General features: G+C 47.2%; 1 protein-coding gene across 2 annotated transcripts in view; it reads right to left on the minus strand.

The window, feature by feature from the left end:
- Window positions 1–25,873, minus strand: part of LOC144175064 (DNA mismatch repair protein Msh6-like) — a 296,118-nt gene that overhangs the window by 183,840 nt on the left and 86,405 nt on the right. For both annotated transcript variants that reach the window (XM_077704119.1, XM_077704110.1), the window contains exons 8-9: window positions 17,879–17,979; window positions 12,695–12,782 (exon numbers count right to left, since the gene is read on the minus strand). In XM_077704119.1, the coding sequence (XP_077560245.1) occupies window positions 12,695–12,782; window positions 17,879–17,979 (189 nt within the window). The remainder of the gene's footprint in view (window positions 1–12,694; window positions 12,783–17,878; window positions 17,980–25,873) is intronic.

The raw sequence follows: 25,873 nt of genomic DNA on the forward strand, positions 1-25,873 counted from the left end.
GACGCCACACAGGCGATGAGGTGCGCCGCAGTGGAGGGCTCCGGAATAATTTGGACCACCCGGGGATCTTTAAAGTGCACCAAAGTCTCGTACACGTAAGCGTTTTTGCTTTTCGCCTCACTCAAAAAAGCGGCCTCCGTGGCCGGGAATAGATCCCATGTCCTTAGGCTGCGTAGCACAACGTCATAGCCACTGAGTCACTGCGGTGATTGGCATGAGTGACCTAGTGAAAGGGGTCATGAAAAGATAGTGAAGAAAAAATTGTGCTACGTTGGCATTTAGAACTGTGAACTTGTGATATACCAACCATGTGAAGCTGTTAGATTTAGCAATACTGTATCAGAACATAAATAAAAAAATGCAGTTATGGTTTCTCCATGGCTTGCGTGAACTTGTGATATACCAACCATGTGAAGCTGTTAGATTTAGCAATACTGTATCAGAACATAAATAAAAAAATGCAGTTATGGTTTCTCCATGGCTTGCTTTCTCAAGTCTTGAAATGACGTCATGTTAAGAAACCAATCATAGCTTCTCCCTGTTTGCACAACATGCTGCCATAGAGCAAGCTTGAAAAGTTGCACTGGTGCCATAACAAAATTCACCTACAACTGAACTGGCAATGTCTGACTTCTGATTGACATGGCCGAACTTTTGGTGAACAACTTGTGCCCACACTGGCGACTCTACACAGGCAGAAGCAGCCATGCTTGAGAAACTGGGCATTTACTCTTTACACTGTTTTCTTTCAATCTAAAGTGTTGTTCTGCTAGTCAATATTCTTGCTCAAGCTTGCGGATGTCTATATCACATATCCTCTAATGCGATTGTTGCGAACTTTCTGACATGACAAGATAAATGACCAATAGTTAAAATAAGAATTTACTGCATCAGCACGTTTATCGAAGGAACTTTGCTAAGTTGGAAATTAAAATCAACTCCCCAAGCACAAAAATAACAAGCGAGAAGCAGTGATGGTGCACATCATAGAGAAAGAGCATGATAGAATGAGTGTGATAGTGGGACTGGGTCTGCGAATCTTAGAACCATCTTGGCCCAGGTCACCAGAAAGGTCTGGTCCTCCAACCAATCCTGTTCAACACTCTCCTACAGCTAGTTTCCCCTACACCCAGCTCGACTGCTTTCTGGTAAAAATACTGCTGCTAATGTTGTTTAGCGAGTTGTATATGATCACGTATGGCTTAGCACAGAAGCATTCAACAGTAAGTTGATGTTAGAAGCGCTGGGTGTATTAGAAATTAAAAAAAAAACTATATCAAAGAGCTGGACTAAGAACTTAAATGGGCTATTATGCAGCATTTTTTTACCTCGAAAGCTTTCTCCATCTGTAGTGAAGAGTGGACATATAAAACTTCCATCCATGCATGCCCAGCGGCTATGGTTATTTTTTTTCTTTTGCTTCAGCGGCCTTGCCCCATATGATACGAAAAAGGTAGGATTCCAGAGAACTTGGCTAAAGAAAGCAAACCCCAAAACTGTGTGTAAACTGCCAGTTGGTTCAAGTTCTGCTACAATGGTTGCCAGACAGCTTAAGTGGTTGTGTCACTGAACACACTGAGTGAAAATGTTTTATAGCATTTAATAAAATATACATTATTTTTAATAGTACGGTACAGGTTTGCAATATAATAAATGTTAATGTGTCCAACACTCAAATGTAATTAACATGACGTCACTGCTAGTTGTGCTGCCGACTGACAGTACGGCATGGCTACTTGAACTGCTCCTAAAAATGATCATTTCAAATATGTCTTGAAAAAAATAGAAGCCATAAATTGCTTAAATATTTTGGATTTATGTCTTTAAAATGAAGGTTGTACAAATAGATAAACAAAGGCAAATACATTTTCTGTTCATGATCCCTTTAGGACCCACAGGGGTGAGACAGGTGAATCAGATTTGGGAGCAGTTTTTGGAGCAGTGAAATTTCGATTTTGGAGCAGAGGAACCTTGATTTGGAGCAGAAGAATGACATGTATTATGTCACCTTAGGAGCTTAAAAAATCAAATTTTTGGCAACTCACAGGGGAAAAGTTCACTTTTTAATCGGCTTTGAATGCACATAACACTGAAACAGCCTTTCAATAAAGCTTTTTCTACCATAGTATCTATCACAAGGTACGAACTGCACTACTTTTTTACAAACCATTTTAATCTTAAGCTCTATGCATAGATAGCGTAGAGTTCGGTTGACAATATCAAATTGAAAAATTAAGCAATCGTATTACCATGTGAATGCCGAAATTGTTATTTTGGTAATCCCAGACTTGGCTTTACGGCAAATGTTGCACAAAGCGAGGTGACAGTCATCGCACCCCACCAGCCCTCCCATTTCAGTCCCAAAGGTGCACGTTCACTACGATCGTAATTTGAGTAACGATGGTATGTTTAGCCGCCTCTTTCTGGGCATTACATTTCACTTCAGATAAATGAACCATTACTACTAGCGTGAAATAATAGCCCGTCCTGATATCGGACACTGCTTGAACATTTTGCGGCGATGTAGCCTGGGCCGCCCCCTCTGCAGTGTCGACCGTCCCATTTCCCCCATCTTGGAAGCTCGCTGTCAAAAGCAGCAATAACTTAGCATTTTATAACACCGCAATGAGTCCAAAATGAGTCCAAGCACGTACCGCACCTCACGCTCAAGGCCGAAACACGGTGAATTTGGAGGGTGCCATGCTGTTTTTGACGAACTCCCGTCTTCGGAGTCCCGCAACAGATCAAACGACTAAATGTAAACCCAGCCATCGCGGAACTAAAACCAAGGTAGAAATCGGCGAAGAGCACTCTGCCTGAACCACAAGCAACTGCTTCGCCCGACGGCCACGTTTTCACATCTTCACCACACCAAGATTGCGGCGCCCAGTAATGTCGTTCCGGAGATACGGCGTTTCAAAAATTGCCGTTTTTTAATCAAGTTGCACAAGTAGTTTGACGCCTCAGTACACATGAGTATTTTTTCTACAGGACTTTGCAATGTTTTTCCATGGGAAAACTATAAAAACGCACAGAATATAACATTTGCAACCCGACATTGTGACTTTCGATAAAATTCTCTCGGGGGCAATTTTATGCAGGTTTCTAATTGAATGATCAATCAATTAAACTTTTACAAACAGCATCACCTTGGGGGTGCTGGAAAATTATGCCGTCAGTAAGCATTTTTCTCCGCCGAAACTGACAGGAGGGTTATATTCCTTGGCTCTCAGACTGTTTTGGAGCAGTTTGGCGCAATTTTTGCACTTTTCAAGCTTTCGGAGCAGTCTGGCGCAGGGAAACAAATTCGTATCAAACAGGCGCAATACGCGCAGCTGTCTCATCCCTGGACCCAGCTGCAATTCCTCCCACAACATAAACTCGACACTCGCATGCAACGGACCCGATGGTTGCCAATGCTTGTTGTAACCAGAGCTTGCAGTGAGTGTCCATTGCCGCCCCAGTGTGTGCTGCCAGTAGTACGCTGCCCTGGTTCACAATCTGAGCACCCTTATTAAATTGCGGCCACCATACATGCATTTGCCTCCTTAGGGGGGAAAAAGAAAATGGGGACTTGGGAGGACCAGGTGGGTGTTTGTGCAAGACCATGAATCAGCAAGAAACAGAATTTTTTCTAATGCATTTCCTGATCATCTGTAACAGAAAAGCAATGACAGTTGTGAGCAGAGCATAGAGTCTGGCAATGCCTCATATAAGCACTTTTAGATATCTTTTCTAACCCTTTTGGAAACAGCGACGTGTATAAGAGTTACCTCCTTTCCGTGATTCGATTCTCATGATCATAATTTTTCCTTTGCTGAACAGCCGTTCGAAATCATTTAAGCCCACCTAATTTCCCCCTCCAGTATCAAGCGGCGCCCTAAGCTCTGTACCGAGAATGTACCTGAGGATGGTAGGGGGGCAAGTGGGAAGGCACTGTGAATGGATTTGTTCAGGGGGAAAAAAAGGGGGGGAAAGGAATGCACCAGTGTGTGCACCCACAATTTCGGGAAATTTAAAGCTCAATAGGTGGGTGGGGTAAAGTCAGCGCTTGCTGATCGCACAGCTGCAGCTGCTTGTGGTGGCAGGGCACAGCTGCCCCCCAATGAAAAGGCACTCTTGAATGAAAAAGCAGTACAAATGTGACCTCCTGTAACTCCCTCAAAGAAGGAGGAGCTCATTTAGGGTTGCCCACAACTCCATTAGCCCTGAAACTCCACACCTGGTGAAGAGCAGCAAACCTGCGTGTGTGCCCTGCATCCTGCCACAGTCCCCCATGCGAGATGCACACTGGTGGCTTTCTGTCGGCCACTTGCAGTGAGAGCTTAGCGACCCTTCACTGATTGCAGTGCTGTGTTGCGCAAGGTGGAGGGAGGCAAGAGACAGGGCAGCCTGCATGATGAAGCATCCTTTTTCTCTCAGGTGCTGGATGCAGGAGGACACATTCCTGCACAGCACCCTGGAATGGCTAAGAACAGCAGGGGTGGTCGAAGTGCCCACCTTTGACTTGTGGAACAGCAAAGGGCAACACACGCCTCATGGCAAATTTCTCATGGGAGAGCAATGCTCCACTGCAAAATGAAGTGGACGAGCATGCATTGTTTTAATTTAAAGAGAAAGTTCAGTTGTAAGCAACACAAGGCAAGGCCACCTAGAACTAAGTTTTCACCCACGCGCTGTCTTTGCACAATACAAAAAAAATATGGGGTTTAATGAGCTGAAGCTACACCTGGGCAATGAGGCATGCCGTAGCGGAGGGCTTCGGATTAATTTAGACCACCTGGGGGTCTTTAACGTTCATGGAAGTTTCGACACACAGGCATTCTGCTTTTCGCCTGCATCTGAAAAGTGGCCACCGCGGCAGGGAATCGAACCTGTGTCCTTGGCAAGCAGCACAATGCCTTCGACACTCAGCCACAACAATGGGTTGCAGTCACCACAGCGGGTTGCAGTCATGGTCACATGAACCACTGTTTACTAGCAACTCGGTAACTTCGGTGTCTCTCAAACGGCATACACATTTTGTGCCTTCATGATAATAACCCATTTCTGTATACAATCCCCATAATGTGTTGCATCTACAGAGAAAAATAAAATCCCTGCTTATTCTCCACCCCACAATTGACTGCTTATTAGAACCTTTCAGTCTTCTAAACAGCGCAGTACTGTGCAAGTACGTTGCATTACCACAGCGGACAAGCAAACAAGTAGTTACCAAACTTCATTTTTTAAGATGGTAGCCTTTCTTAGTCTTCTTAAATCCGAAAATTTTGGCCTATCTGTATGGCTGTCTGTTCCTCAATTAAGCCACCCGGCCAAAGGTTAACAGACCTCAAGTTTTTATGGACAAAATCTTTTCGAACTACTAAATCTCATGCCACACTTCATAACAGTCAACACTGTTGAGCAAAAAGAATGCATGTGGCATATTTGAGGCAAAACACCAATATATAACTGGTACTAGCAGTGTTTGTTCTATCAAAAAAAAAAAAAAAAAGATGTGTACTTGATCTTCACGATAGAAAACAAAAAATACATTTAAAAAAATATATTTGACCAAAGATACGGAAAGAGCTCGAACTCAAGTGGTGGCATTCCAAGTGCAATATAAATGATAGTGAGCACAGCAATGGGGAAAAATGAAATTGATTTGAGCAAACAACTTACAATAAAATCTCGGTCATGCGAACCTCAAATGGCGGCAGAAATATTCGTATCACCCCAAAATTCGTATCATCAGAAAACGAGAAAAAATGGAATAGTGCCGCGTATGTGACAGGTGGCGGAAACATGGGTAGTCGAGACTCCTGTTTCGTTGTTTCAAACAATGAAATTGTTCCCACTGCAACAATGGGAAAAATTTCGGCTCTCGCGAACGGGCCTGCGCGGCCCGGCGGATGATACAAACGAGCCGGCGAGGCGCCCGACTGACGAACGAGCAAGAGACGGTGACGTACGGGCTCTTTCTCCAGGAACGGCCGAGCTGTTGTTTTCTGTTCGTGAAAACGCGCCGCGGACTCCACAGGCGCGCTGACGCCGCCGCGAAATCACCCGCACGCTGCCGGCCGGCCGCGGCAACCAGGCGGCACCTTTGGTAGCGAAGTGGTGCGGGGCGCTTGAGCCACCGCTTCTAACCTCTACTTAAGATACCGCTCAAAGCACACACGAAGTTTCTTGTGCGGTAAACGAGCTAACAATGTGGGCGAAAATGGTGCTATAAAAAATCATCCGCGCCGCGAGTGAAAGCGCCTATGAAATATCTGCCGAGGTGCTAAGCCTAAACGTCTCCTGTGGAGCCAGCCAGCTGTCTCGAGCGCTTCGAAACTGCCGCCCTGAGGTGCACGCCTTCCCATTGGCGCCAGGCTCCTCCCACTGCCACGCGCGTCATTTTCTGACAGAGGCACAGGCGACCGCGAGCGCGGAATCGCCGAGGCGGGCGTTAAAATCGCGCGCGCAACGCCGACGCGCATGAATCGCGTGCAAAAACGCTCCTGTAGTGAGCTTGGGCACCGCGAGTGAATAGACGAAAGTCCAGAAATTACCACTCGGCGACACGGAGGTTAAGAACAAGCAGAAAAACGTCACGGATTTCTCCATGCGAAAGTAAGAAAAGAATTAAACGAAAACTTTTTTAAGTGCTCAATTTCTTGGTCTGTGTTGGTTCACACGAATTTCGGATGATACGAATATTTTTCGCGGTCCCGCGATATTCTTATCATCGAGATTTTACTGTAGAACGTTTTTACCGGAATGTCTCAGTAACACCTGACAGCTGTTCGAATTCGCTTCGAAAGTACGACCACTAGGACTATTCGCTTCGAACTAAAATATCACTATTCGCACAAGCCTAGAAAGCAAGCCAGACATATGGTTCGTTGTGGCGAGGACTTTGTGGCATTGACATCTATGGCTAGCTGACTGGGAATTGGAAATATTTCGTTGAAGCAGAAATTTCGTTGAAGCGGACTTCGCTGTAGCGGGATTCGACTGTAGTGTCGTTTTCGCCCACATTATCAGCTTCTTATGTCGCGGCCTACCACAACTGGACGGCGGCGGAGACCCAACGCACAGACGCGGCCCTCCGCCAGGCATACCGCGAGAGCCTAGGACTGTACAGATGCACTAGAACGGACCGTCTCCTTGAGCTGGGTGTGCACAACACACTCGCCGAGATTGCTGAAGCCCAACGCATGAACCAGCTAAATCGCCTCTCAAGCACGCCCACTGGTCGCCACATCCTCGACAAAGCAGGACTCCGCCCTCTCTACGATCCCCCACCGCCAGCACAACCCCTACCCCCGGTCTTCATTCACCGCCTGCACATCGCGCCCATTCCAAAGAACATGCACCCGGGCATCCACGACGCTCGCAGGAAAGCCCGGGCTAGAGCCCTCAGTAGACTGTACGCCAACGACGAGGGTGCAAGATACGTAGACGTGGCCGCATACCACGTCAGACCCGGGCAGTACGCGGCAGCGGTCGTGACAGCGACCACGGGCATCACAGTCACTGCGGCCAGCTTCCGAGCAAGCACACCGGCGCAAGCAGAAGAAATCGCCATCGCCCTCGCCGCAACCGACCCCGGCTGCGCAGTCATCCTCAGTGACTCAAAATCGGCCATACGCAACTACAGTACCAACGCTGTCGCGGCAATCGCGGCACGAATTCTCAGCAACGCTCCAGGCTCTACCACCCGCCCCTTGAGACTGCAATGGTTCCCCGCACACGAGGAGCAGGCCCCCAGGGTACACCGCGCCCGCAACAGCAACATCACTGCGGACCGGGCCGCTTGCGAACTCACCAGTCGGGCGGCCCCCCAGAAGAGGTCTCCCCCCACGCCCCTGAATCCCGGACGGAGATCCCATGAAGATGCGCCCTACTCGCTACCTACACCACTCGAAGACTATGGCACCATACTACGGTGGTACTGAGACACCAGAAGACGGTTCCCGGCCCCACACCCCAACCTCACTCGAAGCGAGGGGACCCTCTATCACCAAATACAGACAGACTCTGTGCTCACACCAGTACTGGGCCGCCACATAGCCCCCGCAATCTACGAGACATCCGAGTGTACCGTCTGCCGCGCCACTCGCGGCACGCTGGCCCACATACTACAATGCGCACCCCAAGACCCCGCACCCTCAAGCATCCGACAACTACCAGTAACAGTGCGAAGAGCCATCACCTCGTCAGACTACAACACCCAGAAATTAGTCGTCCAGTGCGTCCGGGAGGCCCTGGAGAGGCAGCGGGTAGGCGGCGCGAGCCCCTTGGGGCCGAGCGCCGGACGCCTGACCTGAAGCTCCTAGGGCTGGCCTGGATGACGCCATCGACGCCACCGGACCGTTACTAGTCAATAAAGTCTTATCTCTCTCTCTCTCTCTCTCTCTTCTACAAGCAACTTCATTTGTTCCTTAAGTGGCATCTTAAAGAGCGGTCAGAAGCGGTCGGTCGAGCTACCTACACCACTTCGCGGCCGGCGATGCTGCCATGTTGCCGCCGCTTAACGCGCCGCGCACAGCATGCTGGTGGTATTTGCGATGGCGCGTTTTCGTGAGCAGAAAACGCACCATGAGGTTCACACTTCAACATAATCGATGCGCAAGTGGCGCAGGCAACATGGCAAGGCGACAACAGGGTAACTAGGCCGCGGGGAATAACCTCAGAACCTCGGCTACAGGAAACTTTGAAAAAGTACTCAAGTTGCAAAAAAAAAAAAAAGTTCTCCATAATATTGCAAACCTTGATTATCTGTCTCCAACGCATACTACTTCTTTTTAACTTTTTTAACATAACATTATCAGAGTTGAATATATATATGATTGCTGTATTCTTCACTCCTTTTATTTCTCGCATTGTGCCTTTAGGTATGTTTTGATGAGTCTTTCTGTATTAACATCTAAAGTAAATGCACTAAGCACACGAAGCAGTGAGCCCTGAATGGACCTCTCCCTGTATGTAAACAACATGACGTCACGAAGCGCACGTGCGCGACGGGTGGCGCCTGCTCGCGGCGGTGAAGTGCGGTGGCGGTTGGCAGAACGCGTCTGCTCCGACGGCCCGGCCTGGCCGCGTGGCGCCCGAGAGGAACGATGTGCCGTTGGTTCGGGCCGTCACTGGCTGCCCACATTGAAGGTGGGGGTTTAGCTATCCTAGCTGTGCCCGTCGCACCTCCCTGTAGCTTTCTGCATCTACAACCTCCGCAACAGTTTCGTTTAGCGTACGGTCAACTGAAGGGCGACGCTTTCGGATAATCTGTGCGCGACAGCCTAAACGAGTCATTCTGAAGGTTGGTGCTGTTGCAATGCATTCCAAGAATGTTTTTTTTTTTTTTTTTTTTTTTTCAGATTCTTTGTGTTCGGACACATACCAAGGAAAGCTAATTCATTGTTGCTTTCGAGGTCCGCTTAAGCTAAGCGCGGTGCCTCAGGCAGCGTAAACACTCCCTGTTCTTGGTCTCTTTGCGTCGCCCGGAGACAGTGGCGTACACACGATTTCATGTCGAGGGGAAAAAGGAAAGGTAAAGCATGAAAGGATTAAAAAGTAAAATAAGCAGCAACGAAACAAAAATATAAAGAGCAACAGCCAAAAATTATTCCAATAAAAATATTGCGATGATGTCGTTCTCTACGTGATTGACCGATTGTTTTGTTACCTTTTCCCCAGTGCAATCGCGAAACGGTTCATCGTCATTGTGTGAGTCACATAGCAGCCACATATGGTTAGTGCGCATAGCTTGCGACAGTGCACGGAAATAATTTTCGGTAGTCATTATTTCATGATAGTTAAAGTTAAGTTCCTTGTACGCCCGCTGAATACGAAAGCGTCGTGAGACCGCAACAAAAGAATAGATTCACTGTGTCTGTTCGCTTAGGGCAAACACATTTTTCGAGTCGCGCGAGCGGCCCATCTCGCGCCGTAGGCACGAGGCTACATGTGAGGACGGTAAGCATCTCTGTTTTGCCGCATCCTCAAGGCAGAATATAACTGGTCAAGGTAAAAATTTATTGCACTTACAAGCAATGAATTTCGTTCGTCTTGAACAGATCCCCCCATAAGACCAAACGTATCGTTGTCGATCTGGCGGCAGGCGGCTATCGTGATCTCTCGTCGAAACATTTATTTCGTGTCACCTAAGCAGGTTAGGCATTCATTGTGTTTTTAATACAGTGCTCTACCTCCTCAAAACATGACAATATTTCGCAGCAAGAAAATTTCCGTGTGCCCCCTACCCCCGGCACTATTTCACTTGACCAAATTTCTGCTGGTGCTGCATGATAGCAGATGGTTGATAAACAGCATCATTTCATGGCACGAATCAGCGCGGACTGCCAATGTAGACGGTATGACTGCGCTTTGGAGAACAGCAGAAGTTCGATTCATTGATTGATTGATTGATTATAGGGTTTTAACGCACCAACGCAACGCAGGCGATAAGGCGTGCCGTAGTGGAGGGCTCCGGATTAATTTTGATCACCTGGGGATCTTTAACGTGCGCCGAAATCTCGGACACCCGGGCAGCAGAAGTTCGAGAATGGGAAATGTTGCTACGAGTAAGAGCAGACCATGTCGCTGCTTTGGCTGCCAGCCTCTTCAGCACAATGCGCGCATCCACAATACACGCCGAATTTACCTCTTTGGGGACTCCGAAAAGACTGTTGCCGCTGATTTTGCTCGCAAGATTTGCGTAGCCGAGAGCACAGCAGCCCATCGGCATCAGAAAAGCCAACACGTAAACGAAAATTCCACTTTTGCGCGCGTCTAATGCAGCCCCACTGCATATGCCCCGCGCGCCGGTCCGAATGTTTTGCCAACCACCCTTCCGGCCACACCCAGCACGTGCGCTTTCCGTGACGTCACGGCCGCTGCGTGACGTACCCCGGGAGAGGTCCATTCTTCTGAAATTTCGCAATAATTACAAACTGCAGTCATTACAACATAACCTCCCATTTCTACTAAATAAATATCAAGGCTCTTCTAAGTTCTCAAAACAGGAACTAAGAACGTTTTTTGTTTGTAAACAATAAATATTTGTTGGTACTGCATTTTTTTTTCTTCAAGTGGCTGCATTTTGTATTCTCCAAACTGATTTTGTATTTCATTGTATTTGTGGATGGTGATCTTCAAAATTGTGACACGACCTATCATATATTGTTTTTTTTTTTTTTCAATGTACCAGTGTAAAACTTATCCTTCGGTGCTCTTTTTAAAATTATATGGTTGTATTATATTTGTATAAAGCTTTTGTTGTACTTCCAATGTATTGTGACGCTGTTTTGTTTTTTTAGTATGGAATCGTGATACCTTGGTTAGGGTTCTCGGGCCCAGTCAAGCTGTTCATACTCAGCTTTTAGCCCTTGAACCCTTCCAGAATTAATTTTTCCGGAAAAAAAAAATTGAAAAAAAAAAAAAAAAGGAAGCGAGGAATGCGGAGAAGGAAAAATGGCGAAGGTATTCACCGTCAGAAATGAGGGAACGCTTGATTGCCGTGGTTTATTCAGAAAGTGTGTACAAAGAAGGAAGCGAGAGGCACCCGAGCTGCAGCCAGCAGAAACGAAAGGTGCAGAGAGAAGAGATTGTAGTGGGAAATAAAAGAAGGGAGGGTGAAAGACCAGGCACTGAGAAGGCGAAATGTTCTGTTCGTTCGGAACAGCACCTCTCGTGCCACTATAGTAAACACCCCACGAGGAGGATTACCGTCAGCGGGGGAGGACTAGTGCTTTTATGCCCGCACGCAAAGAAGGCCGCACGGCTGCACGGCCACACTCCCACCTCCCGTCCACGCCGCAGTCTGCTAGCGGCTCGCGTGTTCGTATCACCCGCACCAGAGTGATAATGCGTACGGATCATCCGAATTTTAAAAATTTGTACCACAACGAAATTCGTATCAACCGAAGTCGTATCACCAAGATTCCATTGTATGCTGTATTTCTTGCGGGAGGCGGGAGGGGTGAACAGCGTGATGGGTGATCGAGAAGCATTTATGTGGCAGAAAACTATCATGACAGCATTTGCTAAATACACAGTGCAATCCCCCCTTTCTATAAAGAAACATGCAGCCAATACACCATCAAGCAGGGCACATCTACTGAGCTGATTACTCGTAAATAACAGCTAAGAACTACCCCTCTGCTTGTGTTTGGGGCAGTCCGTTATTTGATTGGATTCGACAATGTCACTTCTGCACATTAGCAAGCTTGCTCACAATAAAAGACATAACACCGTGCCAAAGACTGAAAGGTAAAATTTTCTTTTTGCTTTTGCTGATATGCCAGCTCCTATGGAGCAGGGGGTGAATACAATGTAGGCTTGATGTGCAGCTGCACTTTGACAGACAGTTAGAACTGTATCTGCACTTTAGCTTTTAGGTCTTTCTACCTACAAAACTCATTCATATACAAAGGTACCATAGCATACCTATAAGTGTGCTTACCACGCACCTCAGATGCTCTTACAAAACCACCACTACTCTGTTGCCAAGTACATCGAACCTGAAAGCCTACATGCAAGCAGAAGATTTCGATTGCCCTGCACGGGGTGGGTGAGAACTCGCACACATGCACGCTCATGTGGGGGGAGTAACAGTAATGGTGCCACATCAAAAACTTGTGCTGACAACATTGCAGCCCTCCTCTGCCGTTTGTCGACCCCGCTATGATCACATGAAATAGAACTGAGACTGTGGACTCACTGGGGCCAACTTAGCTTTGAAGCTTTCCGGGATGTGCAGAGTACGGGGGTTGAACTCCGGGTGGTTTGCCAAGTGACCACGGGCGTCCCTAGAAGGAAAGAACCATAATGTGAACTTTGCTGGCTGTACTGTGTACACGACAACTCCGGGAAGCACTTGACAGCAGCAGACATCGGAATCAAAGCTCTCAAGCATGTCTTGCATACAGGGTGTGGTGAGTACACGGTCAATAACACCAAGTCCACAGTTGAGTTTGCATTATTGCCAGCACTATTCCTTGGCATTATTCTTTGCCCTCGCGCAAACACTGAGCAAACGTGCTGCAGGCATGTAGAAAGAACAAAGTGTCCATAGTATGTATATGCAATACCGGTCAAAGTACCCATTTTTGTGCTCATATACCCCCCCTCCCGAGGGCCTTTTCGGATACAGTTAAACCTCGATGTAACGAACTTCAATGTAACAACACGCTCGATGTAACGAACTACGAAATTTTTTGCAACTTCAAGTGTATGCACACTACAGTTAAACCTCGTTATAACGAAATTGAAGGGGCGCCGCGATTTGCTCGTTATAGCCAATATTTCGTTATAGCCGTAGCCGACATTTACTGCAAATATTATGTATTGTAGTTACCTAAAACCATCCTAAAACAAAAAGCGGGCGAAATAGCATCTTGCCGCACGGCGGTAGTCAGAAAAAATAAACACATTCCGGAGGTAAATAGGAAAAGTCACGAACCTACTTTATTGCAGTTCAAAACTCGTATTTCAAACAGACTTGGCTACGAAGAAGTCCGTAATTGGACGTTGATGCACCTTCCTGATGCGAGCGATGGCTCGCTCAGCAGCGGCCGCTATGTTCACGCCATCTTCGCCGCCCTCGTGCGCGGCGAAGTAGCGGCGCAGCACGTCCGGGCGCCGTCCTTAGCACTTCCTTTCATGCCACGTGCAACAGCGTTGACGATGGACTCTCGGTTGCTCCCGATGGTGGACAGCGTACTCGTCCACACGTCAAAGTCTCTTGCCACCTTACCACGGAGTGCATCTTACCTTCCTTCGCGCCCGATGCGACGGCTTTTATCATAGCCGTCTTCTGTTCAAGCGTGATAGTCTTTCGCTTTCGCTTCCCGCCTGTCGCACTCGCGTTGTTGGAATCACGCGGGCAGTACGACGATAAAGACTGCCAAAACCCACGCACACGCAACTACGCAGCGACGTCGGCGATGCGTCGGCGATACGAACAGGGGAGGAGGGGGGGAGAAGAAGGCGACGCAACCGCGCGCGCCGTGTGCATTGGGGCTCTTCTCGGACTCACCGCGGATAGTCCGCGGGTAGTCCGAGGATTCCCCGAAGCCATAGGGATACATGGGAAAATCGAACGTCGGATTGCTTCTCGGGGAGCCCGCGGTGAGTCCACGAGACTGTAGCGAGAGGAGGGTGGGAATGGCTTCGCGGGCGCAGCGTCCGCACGGCGCGCCATCCAGCTTCGCGCGCGTGGCGGGAGTTTTGAACTGCTAATACAGTTGTCGCGTCGCGCACTGTCTCAAATCCGCGTTGCGCACTGTTTTAAAATTAGCTGAAAATTTGATTTCTCGACGAAATTTGTTCGTTGTATCCCGTAACGGGCAAATTTTACCTCGTTAAAACGAGGTTTTAAATACATTGGCTTCTATGGGGACTTTCAAGTGGAATTACGATTTGCTCGTTATATCCATTATTTCGTTATAGCCCGTCTCGTTATAACGAGGTTTAACTGTATGTATTTTCACCCTCTGTGTAACAAAGTCGCGTTTGCTGGAATTTCAATGTAGCGAAGTTTCATGAAGAACAAGGCACGAAACTTAAGTTGTAGAGGTAGATTTGGGGAGACGCAAGCGCCGAAATGGGGTTCCAATAAAACGCGACGGCGACACAGGCCACCCAATGCCGTGGATGCAGCGAGCCACGGAGTCTGTGAGCGAGCCCCTTGCCTACAAACTGCGTGGTGTGCATACACGGCTGGCGCACTGTTTCTGTCGGAGCTTAATTGTATACGGCTTAATCGGCATCAGCACGAACCGCACGGACCGTTTTTTCCCCGCAAAAACGCACAATGCGCCCCGCACAGGGCCGTACCCAGAAATTTTTTTCGGGGGGTGTTATGAATTTTGGGAAGGGGGTAATTTGGCTGAAAGCAACAGTAAGTATTGTTTACGTGCTGCCTGGAAAAGATTTCGGGAGGGGTTCGAACTCCCAAACCCCCCCTCTGGGTACGGCCCTGGCCCCGCAAGCCACAGGCGCGCTGACGCAGCTGCGGAGACCACCCGCGCGATGCGGCTCCAGCGACCTTTTCGTACTGCTCATTGAAACGCAACTCGAGGGGCAAGCGAGAGGGGCATGCGAGAAAAAAAGCGGATAACGTGGGCGAAATTCTCACTGTAAAACGTCATATGCGCTGCTGACGAAAGCGCCCATCAAATAAATATCCTCCGTGGTGGTAAGCCTAATCGCCTCTGGCATTGCCGCCGCCGCCGCATGCCTCCGCTTTGCACTTCGTTCGAGTTCGTTCATGCTTGTTTGGTTTCACCATTCCAGCAAGCATTTGTGAATCTTTATGAGCCTTGCTAGGGCATTTTTTTTACACCGGCGTCCGCGATTGCGCGCCGGTGGCGGGAAGTGACTCGCGCTGCACGCGGCAGTGGGAAGAGACTGACCAGTTTCGCCATGGTTTCACCAATGGGGAGGCGTGCACCCTATGGCGGGAGCTTTGAAGTGCTCGGGGATGTCGGCTGGCTAGATGATAAGGCTTACTGGTGCAGAGGATATTTGGTGGGCGTGTGACGTTTTACAGTAAAAATTTCGCCCACGTTATCCGCTTTTTTTTTTCTGGCATGCCCCACTCGTTTGCCCCTCGAGTTGCGTTTCAGCGAGCGGTTAGAAGCGGTCGCTGGAACTACCCGCATTGCGCGGGTGGTCTCCGCAGCTGCGTCAGCGCGCCTGTGGCTTTCGGGGCGCGTTTTTGAGGGAAGAAAACGCTCCAAGCGGTTCACGCTGATGCCCGCGTAGACGATTAAGCTCCGATAGAAACAGAAACAGTGCGCCAGCCATGTATGTGTGCCACGTTTTCTTTTTCAAGAAACGCTTCACGGGATGAACACTTCATTATAACCGCGAATTTCAATGTAGCGAAATTTCAATGTAACGAAGTAACTTACAAATTTTACCGACCTCGTTACATCGAGGTTGTACTGCATACTTCGGCAACAGTGGACGTTTTTTTCCGGATTAAGAGGGTCCATTGTATTGGGCGTAGACTGTAGTATCTTAAATTTTAAGCCACTTCATCAGCATCAGGCATAAATTCATGTCTGCAAAATGCTGGTTCTCAGTGCATCATTCTGCCGTTCACAGAATGTGAACGGATTGTTTTCGAAATGGTTTAGTCGAAATTTCAGGACTTAAGCTGGTGTGGCATGCTCTGACATACATTTGGATGCCTGACGTGCGAAAATTCCTGTACTAAAGTCTATATTAAATTCGATACTCGATACACGAAGTCAAATTAAAGTCGATACTAAAGTCGATACTAAATTCCTGTACTAAAGCTGGACACAGAATGCCAGCGAAGGTGAGCGAGGGGCTGGGCATGTGGCAAAAACACCGAGTTTCCTGGCATTCGTGCACGCTAGCAATTGTTTTATAAGGGTGAGAGGAAGTGACATTACGGCTGTGTCGGGAGGAATTCTCTGCCAGGTAACTTTTACGTTAAATTAGTTTATAACCTTATCTGTATTCTTGTGCACCTACATAGAACATAGAACTTGGCTACACGTCAGACAAAGGGATCCGATTATGGGCGCAGTTTTGTACATTAATTAACATCACAAGCATAATGGCACCAAAAAAACGTGCACAGTCTTTTGATCGCTTTGTTCTTTTTGATCACGGATTTAAAAAGAACAAGCTTAGCGACCTGTGCCTTCATCAGTGCAAGCTATATAGAGTTCTAGTAGAAGTAGTTCGTGCTGATGTATGCAAGAGCTGTTGATTTTGGATTCTTTCTTACATTTCAATTTAATGCCGTAGTGTAAGATGTATTATTACTATTGGACAGCTCACACCTCTCAACATGAGGAATACGCCGAAAGCTCGACAGCCCCGCGGGACATTTTTGTTGTGTGCAATAAAACGAATCATATAGCATTTATGCCTTTGTGGTTTTTGAATGTCCGCATGGTTTGGAATGTTGCTACATCTACTGCAGCCTAGCAGAGGCCTCCTGCCTGCATTCTAGAAATTGCAGAATTCTAGCTAGAAATTGTCGCGATTCTAGCTACATAAAGTGAGGTCATTCTAGCCAGCAAAATGATTTCTAAGTGGGAATGAAACGTGAAACAAAAGTTTTCCAGCTGGTAATGATGCTTATTCTAGGAAGAAAATTAGTATTTTCAACTAGAAAGGCAGCCAGAAATTTCAGCATTCCAGCTTGATTTGGGAGTTTTCCAGCTGGAAAAGCAGCTGCTGGTCTAGCTAGAAAATTTCTAGAATGATTTTTCAGATGGAAATTTTTCTAGCTGGATGGAACTTCTGGTTCAAAAATCCAGCTAGAAATAAAAAAATATTTTCACCTGGGCTGTTTTTAAAAGTATCAGCTTCCAATCAATTAAATTAGTTAGGCTGTGCTGTGTATAAAAAAGGTGGCATTTAGCTGCCATATGCTATCACCACTGGTTCGCACTAACAGAGGACTCTTGCAGCAGCAATCTTAGGGGTGGGTTGATTGTTGAAAAAAAGAAAAAAATTCTAATTTTGGAAGGCCAGTGAGTGTGTGTGTGCAGGGAGGGGGGGTGCGGTGCTATTATTATGCGAGTAAACACGATATACTGCGCCACAACAAACACAAAGTTGACACTTGATAAACCCTAAAGTATTGAAGATCAAGATACCCTAAAACCACCCTGCATACCAACATGAGGTAATTCTGGTAGCTCAGGAAGCAGCGACAAAAAACATCCACTGTATTCTCTCATCTTAAGCTTTGAAAATTCACTAAAGCTCTGAACTTAACTAAATAAAGGGTCCCACAACTCCACTCACACTATTTATGCACAAAAAAGAGTTGGGCGAACTCCTTCTGTTGTCTTTATAGAGCTCAGAGTGGGAGACCATGCCTGACTAGCAATAGAAGAAGACGCCGAACTACCTGCGCTTGCCGTCTGCAAGGAAGTCGTCCATTCCGAGCTGCCGCACAGCTGCTCCATCAGCGCAGGAGCCACGTCCTGGTTTGGTTGCATGCTTGCCAGCCTGCACAGGTACAGCATCAACGTCAACACTTCCTGCTGTTTTGAACAGCACGCACAAAATGGAAAAAAAAAGCCCCTTCGAAAGTTGTGTGCCCTACACTAGGCACTCTGCCAACACTCCGCAACTCATGAGCTGTGGCGATAAAATAGTAGAAAAGGCTGTAAAAGAGTCTGTAGAAAGGCTTCAGCTTCCTACTTGGACAGTGTAATCTCCCCAATATGATCGTGGCTCACACGAATTTCAAGACAATATAAATTAAAAAATTATCTGGCCAAAGTCCATGACATCCGATGAGCTAAACTGAAGCAGTTTCACACTCTGGAGCTGCAATGGATGATACGAGCCGGCAAGTGCTTCTACAGCAATTACATGGTCTCTGAAAACAGCAAGGCCTCATGTTACAACTCACGTACAGTGGTAACCCGCTGATACATTCCCCGGTCTTACGAAGACCTGCTTCTTATGATGGATCACCGCAGTCCCAGCAAACTCCATAAAAAACACATTCAAAACTACGGTTATAACACTTGGGTGCAAGTGGTCCGCTTCGTGTTGAGCTTCATTTCATTCCCTATTGTAGACTGACCCTGGTGGGGATAAACCAAGGTTTTTCCCACCTTTAACGCCACTTCGCTGCCTCGTTCCAACTCATCTTTATTCTTTACCCCTGTTTGATGTGCAAAGGTCTGCAGGCGGGCCAGACCACTTGTTGAACAGACACAAGCAAGCAGGCGGGTACTGGTGGGCAGGAGTTAACCTTAGCCAGCCTCCCGCAGCAGCAGAATGCCAACGCGCCAACCGCGAAACGTCGAAGTCCACGTGGCTGGTGGTCCACGAATTTGAAGCTCCCATCAAGTCGACGAACGCGAAAACACATACAGCGACACCCCACGCTGATGACCGGCATGGGGTTGTGCACACTGAATCAAAGTTTCGTCCTTCACGACGCTCTGTCCCCCTCTATCTCTGCTTATCAGTTTTTCAAAGCCCCAGTCCCTTCACTCCTTTTTTTTTTTTTTTCAAGCCTTTTTTTCATTGCCGCCTCATACTACCGTTCTTTTCACCTGGCCTTGGCAGTTTCACACTCTCGCCTTTACCCCTCTCAATTTGCTCAACCACGATGACTAACTATTTAACTAGTGTGCGAGAGGCACAGGGCTAGCAGGCTATAAATATCGCCGGACGGCACAGGGGTCGCGCGGTGAATAGCTGGCAGGCTAGCGCAAATGCCATGGAGCGGAGGGCGGAACAAGTGTTTCATTTTTAAAAACTTTAGATTTTAGTTATGTGTTGGCAAATTATGCAAGAACATGCTAAATATTGTAGTTTAAATAAGTTCTTAGCCCACCTGCCACGCGAGACCGTCTACTAGGCCGGCATTTACACGTCGTACCCCGATCATACCAACACCCCGGTCATACGCTTTTGCACGATCCCTTGAAAGTCATATTATTGGGGTTTTATTGTATTTCAAAATAAATTATGCCTTACTTTAAAGACCTCCATATGATCGTGTGGGCTTCATTTCATTATCTATTGTAGACAATTAGCGATCACAGTTTTACAATAAACGTGATGCCAACACAACTTTCTTCAGTTTGAAAGAACCAGGAACTCACTCAGCTCTGTCCCAGCTATGAAAAAAAATTTTACCCCCCAAAAATGCAAGAACTGCTGGAAAACTATCAAGTTTCACACTACAGTGACAAAATATGGGCAGGGGTGACAGATATGGGCCAGCACTAAAAAAATAGTCATCAGTGTGTTAACTTCACGTTAGAATTCGTGATATCATCAATCAAACAGAACTAGAGGTCCCACTATAACCACACCACCCGTCATGACTCTTGGCATTGGCTTCTATCGGTGGCTGCCTATTGCACAAACAAAATTCTGTGACATCATAAAGAAACTGCCGAAAAGTGGCTGGGGAGTCGCCGCTCATTCATGTTTTTTTTTATATCTCAATTACTTGTTCAAAGTTTGCATTAAAATTGTCATCATTGTTATTGGTAGAAATAAGTTTTTGAACCAAACTAGTATTTTCTCACCATGGCCCCTTAAGGAGTCTGTGAATATAATAGATTGTTGTGTTTTTGTGTTACGTGTTCCACGGTTATTAAAATAGCATATGCCTCTGCCGTAAACATACTCATGTTCCTGTTTAGCATTCTCGTGCTGGAAAAGTGGGGACCATGTGCCGCACATGCCATTGCAGTAGCAGACTTTGAGGCACCCGTATAAGAAGCAGTGTATGGGTACTTGTATTATAAGTGTAGAAAGTGCTGCAGAATGAGTTCCTTAGGTGCACGTCTTTTGTCAATTTCCTTGAAAGACATGTCGCAGATGGCAGGGAGCAGATTCCAGGGTGCAATAAACTCGGTGATGTTTGTTTTATGAGTGTCAGTCAGGGTGACACCAAGGTCCTCTGCCTCTGTTCTCACTCGGAGAGAAAACGGCAGAGGGAGTGACGGAAGACTCGAGAACCTTTCAGATGATGTGTTTTGAAAAATAGCACTGAACGGATGATTCCTCATCGACATCGCTCTCATTGGTGCTCTAAGCACCACTGGTCGGTTTCAACATACAGGCTTTCTATAAGGCTTGTCCGGAGAGCCCCAGACACAGGGCGGAGCCCTAAATGCAACACTAGGTCAAGCATTTTTAGAGCTGTTTTCGAAGCAGAACCATACACCACACTGCCATAGTCTATGCATGATCGCACTAAACCATTGAAAAGACGGAGCAAGCATGTCTTACCTGCACCATAAGATTGGTTGGATAGCGTTTTAATAACGTTCATATAGTTTCAGTGCATTTAATTTTGAGTTGTGTAATGTGGGGGATAAATGTGAGCCTTTCGTCCAGCAGAATACCCAGAAACTTGTGTTCATTTTTGACGGGAATCACTACATTACTAATTCGGACTTCAGGGTCAGGCCAGACTCCACGCTGCCGAGAAAACGAGAAAACAGTACACGTGTGCTCTTTTAAGGATTAATCTTAAAGCATTTTCATCAGCCCACTTTTCAAGTTTATTAGCACCAAGTTGTAACTGCCGCTCGCAGACTGAAGGATTACAAGACGTATAGCTGATTTGAATATCATCAACGTAGACTGAGTAGAAAATTGCAGGTGGCAGTGCCTTTTGGAGCGAGTTCATTTTTACAATGAAAAGTGTACAACTCAGTACTCCACCCTGCGGGACCGTTTTCTTGAATGTGTATCCTAAAAAGTGATGCTCCGACCCTTACGCCAAAAGTTCACTTAGGCAGGTAGCTTTCTATAGTGTAGAGCATATTTCCAGATACACCGTAAGCTTTGAGGTCACGCAGGATGCCATAGCGCCATGCAGTATCGTACGCCTTCTCCAAGTCAAAGAAAATAGACATACAGTGCTGCCTGTGGCAAAAGCATCTTTAAAGTACAATTCCAAGGCCACAAGCTGGTCGGTTGTAGATCTTCCTGAACGAAAACCTGCCTGGCAGCTATCTAGAATACCGTGGTATTCTAAAAAGTACATGAGCCTTCTATTGACCATCTCCTCGAACAGTTTACTTAAACAACTGGTAAGTACTATTGGCCGATAGCTAGAAGGAGAAGAGGCATTTTTCCCTTGTTTTAGCAATGGTACAGGGGTGAGAAAGCCAAAACAGATTTGGGAGCAGTTTTCGGAGCAGCAACATTTCGATTCTGGAGCAGAAAAATCTTGATTTGGAGCAGTTAGGGACATTTAATACATCGTCTTGTGAGCTTAAAAAAATCATTATTTCAGCAATTTGCAGGGTCAAATGCACATTTCAATCAGTTTTGAATACACCGAACACTTAAACAGCCTTACCTAAAAGAGTTTTTAAGAGTATCACAAAGTACTAACTGCACTACCTTTTCCCTAACTGGTGATATTGTGTTGCGCCTGCACGCAACATTGACAACAAAACTGCCGTTAACATTAGAGACTTTTAGCAGTCCGTCTGTTCTGTTGGTTACTTTGTTACCGGGTTGACCGGACTGGTCTGCGCCTGCGCACGCGGAAGGGCGAGGAGGCGCGGGCAACTAATCCCCCTACGCCTACGAATGCCCAAGTGCCCAGACGAGTCCCGGTGAGCACTTTAACTACGTACACGACGGAACAGACGGACTGTTAAAACTCTTATCAAATTTAAGGGCTCCGCAATTGTGGCGTTTTTTTTTTGCTGTTTTAATGCTAAAATTATTATTTTTGTAATCCAAGGCTGTGTTCACGGCAACAGTTGAGCAGCTTCGAGCTAACGGTCGCATAGCCCAACCAGCCTACCCGTTTCAGTCCCCGGGGCGCAGGTTCACCCTATGGTCATTTGAGTAGCGTTAATGTTTAGCCACCTAGATTTTGGCATTAAATTTCACTTTGCATACATCAAGTGTTATAGTCGCGTCCTATGGCAACCGTGTAGTCTTGCAGCTATTGGGCGCTGCCTGAACAGGTCGCGGCGCCGCAGCACAGCCCGCAACTTTCGTGTCGACCGTTCCATCCCCGAGGCTCGCGATCGCGCTTCGAAGCGCAGCAACACCTCAACATTTTACAACAGCACAACAAGCCAAAACATTCACTTCACGAACCCGATTATAGACGCGCGCACCGCGTTTCGCACTCAAGGACAAACCACGCCGAAGTCGTAGGCCCCACATTTCAATGAACTTTTTTTTCGAGCCGCCCAACTTCCCGTAATCTGGCACCAATCTCAAACCATATCCTTGCGTTAACGTCACTGTTCAGAGCCACAATTGATAGAATGAATAGACTGGAACCCAGCTGATAGCGTAAAATAAACCAGGGAAAATATCGGCGATGCGCAGTGAGAGCGTGAAGTAGGCAGTAGCAGGCAGATCAGGCGGCGGCCATGTTTGTAGCCACAGCGATGCCTAATCGGGAAGGCCGTTTCAGCGAACCCGGACAGAAAGCCAATCGTGTTTTAGAAGCTGTTGTTTGCTTCATTTCTTCAGTCTTTCTATTTTTGTCATTTCTGTGTTTGCAACTGACCGACGATAAAAGCGGCGACCGGGGTGCGGGAGGCTTTTGTCCCCGCCGAAACTGACATGAGCATCAAAATCCGTGCCGTTGAGGCTCTTCTGAAGCAGTTTGGCGCAATTTTCGCCACTTTCGTGCTTTTGGAGCAGCTTGGCGCAGGAAAATGGAATTGTATCAGAAAGGCGCAATATGCGCAGCTGTCTCACCCCTGAACGGTACCACAATTGCCTCTTTCCAAGCCAGTGGAAGACGTCCTGCACTCCGTATAATAAATAAAGGAATGTTTCAAGGGTGTCTGCGTGGAGGTGTTGAATCACTGTGTATGTGATTTGGTCTGCACCTGGTGCTGATGTCTTACAAGTAGTCAAGGCAACCTTAAGCTCGTGGATGGAAAATGGCCAGTTGTAAGAGTCTTGTGACGATTTCTTGATGTCCCTAATGGATTTGCACTCGGCAGATGTTTTGTACCTCATAAATCTGCCTGTGTAATGTGAAGAGCTTGATATAAGTTCAAAGTGTTTGGCCAGCGTTTTTGCCTGGTCTTCTAATGTGTTAGCAGCGGTGCTAACAAGGAGTAAGGTTGTTTTGTGCCCTTTGAACTTTCTTATTCGGTTCCACACCTTGCTTGTGTCGGTGTAAGAGTTAATCGAACCCACAAAAGCTCTCCAGCTGTTGGTTTTGGCTTCTCGGTGAATACGCCTTCCAACTGCCTCGGCACGCTTGAAAGCAATAAGATTCTTTGCCGTTGGGTACCTTCGAGGCCTTGTTTTGTGCTTTGCGTGCATTTCGACACTCCTCGTTCCACCAGGGCCTTCTGGGATTTTCGGGAGTACCGGAGGTTTGAGGGATTGAACTCTTGGAAGCCTCTATAATGTGGGTGGTAACAATACTACAAGCTTCATCGATCTGTAAGTGTTTTATGAATGTGTAGAAGAGCTGTGACCTTTGCTTAAAAGCCTTCCAGTCTGCACGGGTTTCTTTAAACCTTTTATGGTAAATGGAACTGTCAGAGAGTGTATCTAGACACTTAAGAGTGACAGGGAAGTGGTCACTTCCATAAGGGTTGGAGTCCACACTCCACTCCAACGAAGGGAAGAGAATGAAAGAACCAATTGCTAAATCAATGTGTGAGCAGGTGTTGTGTGTTGTGCTGTAGTACGTTGGTTTCTTTTGATTAAATATACAGGCTCCAGATGACAGAATCTTTCAATTAAACGGCCCCAGCCATCTTCGCGTTCAGATCCCCAGAGTTTACCGTGGGCATTAAAGTCGCCCACCAGTAGGAATGGGTCCGGTAGCTGATTAATTAAGGATCCAAATTCTTGACTGCAAAGGCGAAAGTCAGGGGGAATATATATTGAAGCTATCGTTATTAACCTGTTGGCAATTATTACATGTACAGCAACCACTTCGAGGGTTGTGGTCAAAGGAACAGAGTGACAGGGAATAGAATGTTTTATAACTATCGCTACACCACCAGATGAGTGAGAACAGTTGTCCCTATTTTTACTAAGCACAGAATACCGCTTCACAAAATTTGTTTGTTTCGATTGTAAGTGTGTTTCCTGAAGACATAAGATGATTAATTGGTGTTTATGAAGAATTTCGTATATGTCATCCAAGTTTTCCATTAAGCCCCTGCAGTTCCATTGTGCAATGCATTGTACTACCATAAGTGTTTGAAGAGCGAGTGCAGCGTGTATCTGTGTGTCACAGACGGGTGGTGTTATCTATGTTACTGAGCTGCGCTGCTGAGCACGAGGTCGTGGGTTCGATTCCCGGCTGCGGCGGCCGCTTTTCTGATGGAGGCGAAAAGCAAAAACGCCCGTGTGTACGAGATTTCGACGCACGTTAAAGATCCCCAGGTGGTCAAAATTAATCCGGAGCCCTCCACTACGGCGCGCCTCATCGCCTGCGTTGCGTCGGCGCGTTAAAACCCTACAATCAATCAAATCAATATGTACTGAGCCTGCATTAGGGCCAGTCATGCCCGGAGCAGGCTTTTTCCCGCGCTGATGTTGCCACACTGCTCGTTTGGCTGAACAGCTGACCGAGCTGGCGTGGGCGTTACATCCATCTCTTCATCCGACGGCAAAGGAGTAAATGCAGGATCTCCCTCCTTTTGCCGTGGACATCAGGGAGCGCCACTCGTGTTTGCCGCGCGGGCCAATGGCGGCTGTAGTGGTGTTGTGCGCGTAGATGTGAATGCAAGGCTCCCTACCTCGCTGCCCACTGTGCCCAAGGGCGGCAGCGCAGCAGGAGCAGAAGGCAAGCCGTCTCCACCTACGGTGTTCGTTGCAACCTCAGCCGGAGTGGAATCCACAGGTTGTGGTACAACATTTTGGGCAGCCGAAGCCAGCCCAGTGGAGGCGGGGGTGGGACCGGGTCAGTGTTGCTGCACTGGGCCGCGACCGAAACCTGACGCCACCCCACGCCCCGGTGAGCAGAGGGAAGCATAGAATGTCTTTTCCGAACTTCTGGGTGAGACAGGTTGTGGGTCACTTTTAGGTTTATGATTTCTTTCCCATTTTTGAATCTTGCAAGAACGGGAGTATGTGGGGTGGGATCCCTCACAGTTAACATAGTGAAATTGTGTTGCATTACACTCATCTGTCTGGTGGTCGTGCTTCGAACATTTTGCACATGTGTTTTGCCCTTGACAGTTGTTGCTACTATGCCTGTACTTTTGACATTTGAAGCAACGTCGCGGGTTTGGGATGTACGCCCTTATCTGACAGAGGAGAAACCCTGCTTTGACAGATTTGGGGAGCTACTACAATCAAAAGTCAAGATGATATGTTTGGTTTTGATCTCATTTCCATCGCGCCTCATTGTGATACGTCTAACATCAGTCACTCCTTGTTCACGCAAGCACTCAAGAATATC

This window comes from Haemaphysalis longicornis, unplaced genomic scaffold, assembly GCF_048455015.1.
Source record: "Haemaphysalis longicornis isolate Haplotype H1 unplaced genomic scaffold, Haemaphysalis longicornis Haplotype H1 scaffold_1, whole genome shotgun sequence".
NCBI classification, from domain to species: domain Eukaryota; kingdom Metazoa; phylum Arthropoda; class Arachnida; order Ixodida; family Ixodidae; genus Haemaphysalis; species Haemaphysalis longicornis.